Source organism: Salvelinus alpinus, chromosome 7 (assembly GCF_045679555.1).
Source record: "Salvelinus alpinus chromosome 7, SLU_Salpinus.1, whole genome shotgun sequence".
Taxonomy (NCBI): Eukaryota; Metazoa; Chordata; class Actinopteri; order Salmoniformes; family Salmonidae; genus Salvelinus; species Salvelinus alpinus.
The window spans coordinates 37,541,095-37,547,427 of NC_092092.1; the positions used below are offsets into that span (position 1 = coordinate 37,541,095).

Below are 6,333 nucleotides of genomic sequence, written 5' to 3' on the forward strand. Positions count from 1 at the left end.
ACTATTCCTATTAACACAGTTGTTACAAATCAAACCCTGAAAAAATTCTGGGGGAAAGTATTTTAATCTCCATGATTTAATACAAAAGATTGCGTTGATGGCGATAGCCCTTGATCGTAACAGTAGATTCTGGTGGTGGTCGGCAGCTCAAGGCAGGGGCATCTTGTAGTCTGCAGGGTGGTTTCCCTCCCGAAGCTTTCCGAAGCAGCCACGTATCAGATCTACTGCAGCGTTGACCGTGGAGCTGATCTCATCATCCGTCTTGCCCCTCTTAGGGTTCACCTCCACCATGTCCACTGCAGACAGCAGCCCTGCACAAAGAAAAACACATCGCTCAACACACACCTGACTGACCACACACGCGCACACAGACTAAAAAAGTACATTGGAGCAGCATCAATACCGATGCACTCCCATCTCGCTGTGTGTGCGTGTTATCATCTCTGTTGATGTGCATCTGTGTGTGCATGTTATCATCTCTGTTGATGTGCATGTTATCATCTCTGTTGATGTGCATCTGTGTGTGCATGTTATCATCTCTGTTGATGTGCATCTGTGTGTGAGATCTCTCACCTGTCTGACAGATGTGCTCTGTGATGTAGATTCCCTCCCTGTAGGTCAGCCCTCCCACTACTGGGGTTCCTGTGGCTGGGGAGATTGATGGATCCAGGGCGTCGATATCATAGCTCAGGTGGATGGGCTTCTTCACCCTGTTGAATCAGAGAAATTAATTAATGTCTAACATGTGTCAATGCCCAATATTTCCATTGATGTGTCCAAGTTAGATGTAGCCTACCAGGAATAGCAAGAAATGAAAACGACACAATGAAATTGTTGAGGCTACATACTTTGAGAAGATGTAGTCACATGTCTCCTCCATCACTTTGGCGATCCCAAGGCGATCCACCTCAGTCATGGAGTAAACTTTGATACCCAGTAACTTCAGGATATGGCTGGAATGGGAGATATCTTTTTTTAGTCTTCGGTAAACAATTATGTAGTGCAAGGTCATGATAAGATAGTGTATGATACAGGGTGACAGGCAAAAACATACTGCTCCTCTGGATCCACGTCTCTCAAGCCAATGTAGACTATGTCTTTGGCCGATACGCATGGCTTGATCCAAGAGAAATTTGGCAGAACTGGAATCTAATCAAAGAAACAGAGACAGCAAGTCTGCATCCAGAACTGTAGCTCATACCCATGTACAGAACCAGTCAAAAGTTTGGACACACCTACTCGTTCCAGGGTTTTTCTTTATTTCTACATTTTTTTTTACATTGTAGAATAATAGTGAAGACATAACACATGGAATCATGTATTAACCAAATTACACAGATTCTTCAAAGTAGCCATCCTTTGCCTTGACAGCTCTGCACACTCTTGGCTTTCTCTCAACCGGCTTCATGAGGTAGTCACCTGGAATGTATTTCAATTAACAGGTGTGCCTTGTTAATTTGTGGAATTCCTTTCCTTCTTAATGCGTTTGAGCCAATCAGTTGTGTTGTGACAAGGTAGGGGTGGTATACAGAAGATAGCCCTATTTGGTAAAAGACCAAGTCCATATTATGGCAAGAACAGCTCAAATAAGCAAAGAGAAATGACAGTCAATCATTACTTTAAGACATGGTCAGTCAATGCAGAAAATGTCAAGAACTTTGAAAGTTTCTTCAAGTGCAGTCGAAACTGGCTCTCATTAGGACCGACACAGGAAAGGAAGACCCAGAGTTACCTCTGCTGCAGAGGATAAGTTCATTAGAGTTTCCCGCCTCAGAAATTGCGACCCAAATAAATGCTTCACAGAGTTCAAGTAACAGACACATCTCAACATCAACTGTTCAGAGGAGACCGCGTGAATCAGGCCTTCATGGTCGATTTTACTGCAAAGAAACCACTACTAAAGGACCAATAAGAAGAAGAGACTTGCTTGTGCCAAGAAACACGAGCAATGGACATGAAACCGGTGGAAATTTGTCCTTTGGTCTGATGAGTCCAAATTTTTGATTTTTGGTTCCAACTGTCGTGTCTTTGTGAGACACAGAATAGGTAAACGGATGATCTCTGCATGTCTGGTTCTCACCGTGAAGCCTGGAGGAGAAGATGTGATGGTGCTTTGCTGGTGACACTGTCAGTGATTTATGTAGAATTCAATGCACACTTAACCAGCATGGCTACCACAGCATTCTGCAGCGATACGCCATCCCATCTGGTTTGCGCTTAGTGGGGCTATCATTTTTTTTTAAATATTTAAGAAAAAGCAGCCAACAAGTGCTCAGCATATGTGGGAACTCATTCAAGACTGTTGGAAAAGCATTCCAGGGGAAGCTGGTTGACAGAATGCCAAGAGTGTGCAAAGCTGTCATCAAGGCAAAGGGTGGCTACTTTGAAGAATTTAAAATATTAAATATTTATTTTATTTTATTTAAACTTTATTTAACTAGGCAAGTACATTAAGAACAAATTCTTATTTGCAATATTTAAATTTGTTTAACACTTTTTTGGTTACTACATGATTCCATATGTGTTATTTCATAGTTTTGATGTCTTCACTAGTACTCTACAATGTACAAAATAGTGAAAATAAAGAAAAACCGTTGAATGAGTGTGTGTCCAAACTTTTGACTGGTACTATATATATAACACTGTCACCACCTAAAACGTAAACACAATTGATATGACTATTTTCCTACAAATTCTTAAATTTCATAATCAATTTTTTGAAATTCATGATTCATGATGTGCACAGGAAGAGGAAGAGTCTCACGATAAATCCCCCCCAAATAAAACAGACATTGCACAACTGTGTAAATACTGGTATTGTGAATACCAAGGTATAACATTTACTGGTCAAACTTAATGATACAGTATTTGAAATATAAAAACTAGGGGATGCCTATGGGAAAAGAGGGAGAGATAGAGAAATCACCTTGGATTGCAGCTCGTGGATGAGGTAGGACATGGGCTGTCCGTGGATATTGCCTGTAGGGGAGGTCAGGGGTGTGTTGATGTCTGCATGGGCGTCCACCCATACTACACTGAGGTCCTTCTTAGCTGCTGCATGCCCCTGGATCGAGCCTATTGCCAAACTGGACACAGACCAAACTTGGAGTGAATTCCACATCACATTGTTAGAGAAAAAACCCTAACCCTCAATAATTGTAGGTGTATTTTGGCTGGTTGTTGACACTGGGCTCTTGCTCTACTACGGGTGAATATGAGAGACACGCACAGACATGTGACATACACACACACACACCTGTGGTCTCCTCCCAGCATCACACAGGTGTGTCCGTCATTTTTCACAGCGTGGACGGCAGCAGAAAGACGTTGGTTGGCGCTGCCCACCGCTCTGGGTCTCTTCACATTGCCTATTGGCTCATCGTTGGCCACCTCCTCAAACGTCACGTTGCCATAGTCTTTGACCGCACAGCCTGTGTAGGTGTAGATTGGGCAACACAATTGACATAAGAAAACCCATTAGTCAATGCACCTACAGTAATCTCATGTTTTAAAAAATCAAGGCATGAGCTGTCAATGGATCACTTAGACAGAAAAGAAAAGTTGCAAACTCATGGCTCCGATGCAATAAGATGTCAATGGATTCCCACAACGTTTATAATGGTCCATCCCTGTACATGTTCTAAACTAGTCCTTACCTCTGATCATACTGCCATTTGGTAATGTTAAAACTCGTACTTTTTGCCAATATGCTAAATGTTAAATCCCCTCCATTTTACCAAAATGCTAAATGTTACATTCCATCCATTAATAAACATTTCCCAATCCGATGCAAATGAGCTCTCTCCTAGTTTAAATAAATGACTTATGAAATACTTATTTTACTATGTCTGTTACTATGTTAGTGATTGCAAAATAAACATTTCACAACCAGATGCAAATGAGCTCTCTCCTAGTTTAAATAAATGACTTATGAAGTACTTATTTTACTATGTCTGTTACTATGTTAGTGATTGAGGTATCTCTGTCTGCAACCTGGTCTCAGAGAATTTTGTATTATTCAGTACGTAAATAATAGTATCACCATGTAAAAAATATTTTGTTTCGTATGGTATGTATTCATTTTTCATATCCTTCATCCATTTCGTAAGATATGTTACGAATTTGAAAAACGTACAATATGTTAGAATTTTCTAAACATACAATATGTTATGAATTCTAATTTATTGTGGCTAATGTTAGCTAGACTAGGGATTAGGGCTAGAGATTAGGGTTAACGTTAGGGTTAAGATGAGGAGTTAGGTTAAACAGTTAAGGTTAGGGGAAGGGTTAGCTAAAATGGTTAAGGTTAGGGTTAGGGGAAGGGTTAGCTAACATGCTAAGTCATTGCAAAGTAGACAAAAAGTTGTAAGTAGTTGAAAGGTTGCTAATTAGCTAAAATTGTCCATGGTGAGATTCAAACACGCAACTTTTGGGTTGCTAGACATTCGCGTCATATGCCCATTCATCCACCCTGACCAACTACCCTCTTTCGTTTTTGCCTCAACTAACCTTCTGTCTTATGTAACCATACCAAACGTAACATATCATACTAATTTGAGTATCCCGGATTTACCTTTACTACATTATGTCTAGTCTGTGAGACCAGGCTGCTGTCTGCTATTCTCTCTGTAGGGCACACAGTCAGGCTAAGGATTGACAGGGCACTTGTCCTCAGAGTGCCGCAACAGTTGCTGCCGGTTTAATGAGTGAGAATGTTATCACTGGCATGCATACTGAATGCAGGAGGCTGCCATTGTCGTGACCCAAACACATACACACAAACATGGAAGGGGGAGTGATGCAAGGTCAAAAGAGCTAGGCCTATCAGATGCCTTCTCCTGTGTGATATGAATAAAACAGAGAGGGTGCTTAGGATGTCTCTGATCTCACGTGATCACACACATGGGCAGAGGAGGACACACCCCCAGACACAGAGAGATTGATCCTGCTCACATGTTAATCCACTTTAATCACACAGATCCCCCTGTCACTCTTACGGTCACGGATTTCCCAATAAGACTTCCCACGACTAGACAGTTCAGTCTTACTGGTAGTCTTTCCGCAGGAAACTCCTGTCTGTGTTATGCTCTGGTCATGAGCTCAAGTTCAGGTGTATTTTTCCCCCAATAGGATTATTTCTGTAGCCTAGCCTATGTAATATCACTTAGTCACATAGTTTGTTCAGAATTGCCCTGGAATTGAACTTGGTCATGGAAAATAAATCATGCCCTTAGCTTGTGTAAATGATGTTGCCATTTGACACCAGGTTTCAAACGGATCCCCAATATGTTAATGCTTTCATCTCAACACCTCTGCCAGGCAAGTCAAAGAAAAGGTTGGAAGTCTGGTGACTTCCTCATTAGAGCTCAGATCACATAGTCATTTGATTAAATCAATAGCATACTGATGCAAATATTGCAATTTGGGAATGTACAGGATAATTTCATTATTTCTCTCGGGAAACAAATACTTTGAATGGAAACAGATTCCCTGTACCGTACATTCTATATTCGCACCATTTTATTCAGTTCGGATGTCTTAATTTCTGCACTGGAGCTACCTAGCTAGCCTATATCACAGAATGAGTGTAAAATCAATATCAGGACGTCACCTTGCGCTTTAAGCTTATCCACCAATCCGGCTGCGCGAATGAGGTCTGGTCCTTTCTCCACACCATCCCGCGGCTGCAGCAGATATATATTTATGGGACTGTGTAGGCCTATTACAGCAATACATTAAAATATATATATATTGCATATAACGGTAGTCTATTAAGCCCATTCGAATACCTATCAATAGCCTATAATAAGTAGGCTAGCCTATAATAAAATATAGACTACTCACTTGTCCTTTTGAAAAAGGCGCTCCAATAATTCCAACTGAGTGATGACTTCGCTTATAAATTCTGAAGGCGAGTTGTAACCCTCCCGAGCTTTTCATAATGACCATTATCCTGTGTCGGGACACAGTGTACAGGAGCACAGGGTTGGAGCGGCGCTGGAGCACTATCAAATTGTTTACTGAAATCAAAGGCACATCACCAGTGTGTGACGACACCAGCGTGAGCGTGGTACAGTAAACCCAACAGGGAGCCAATTGCCGCTCTTAACGGTCCACACGGCTAAAAGTTTCGGCACCGGCCCAGCATCATCACATATAAGCGGCTTTATTTAACTAAATCTGCATAACTCATCTTTGCCTTGTATTTAGCATTTGATGTTGACGTTAGTGACAGCCTTAAAGTGACATCCATAACAATAAAAGTAAAATAATCTTGTCATGGGCAGCAGTGGAATTCATAATAATTTGGAGTCATGTCTTTTGAGGTGTTTT

At 41.2% G+C, this 6,333-nt stretch overlaps 1 protein-coding gene across 1 annotated transcript; it reads right to left on the minus strand.

Annotated features, from left to right (window-relative positions):
- Positions 1–45: 45 nt before the first annotated feature.
- Positions 46–6,058, minus strand: LOC139580948 (arginase-1-like). Its single transcript, XM_071410141.1, has 8 exons — positions 5,845–6,058; positions 5,612–5,684; positions 3,257–3,431; positions 2,927–3,086; positions 1,055–1,149; positions 849–953; positions 574–710; positions 46–311 (listed from the first exon to the last, which is right to left on the minus strand). Exons 1-8 carry the CDS (start codon positions 5,947–5,949, stop codon positions 148–150), a joined length of 1,014 nt encoding a protein of 337 aa, XP_071266242.1. The 5' UTR covers positions 5,950–6,058; the 3' UTR covers positions 46–147.
- Positions 6,059–6,333: the final 275 nt, after the last annotated feature.

Bases quoted from the DNA above. Each gene is read 5' to 3' on its own strand.
- LOC139580948 (XM_071410141.1), bottom strand. From the start codon at position 5,949: ATGGTCATTATGAAAAGCTCGGGAGGGTTACAACTCGCCTTCAGAATT. The intron at 954-1,054 runs GTATGTTTTTGC...CTCCCATTCCAG, and splicing joins GACGTGGATCCAGAGGAGCA to CCATATCCTGAAGTTACTGG. The intron at 312-573 runs GTGAGAGATCTC...TTCTTTGTGCAG, and splicing joins AGAGCACATCTGTCAGACAG to GGCTGCTGTCTGCAGTGGAC.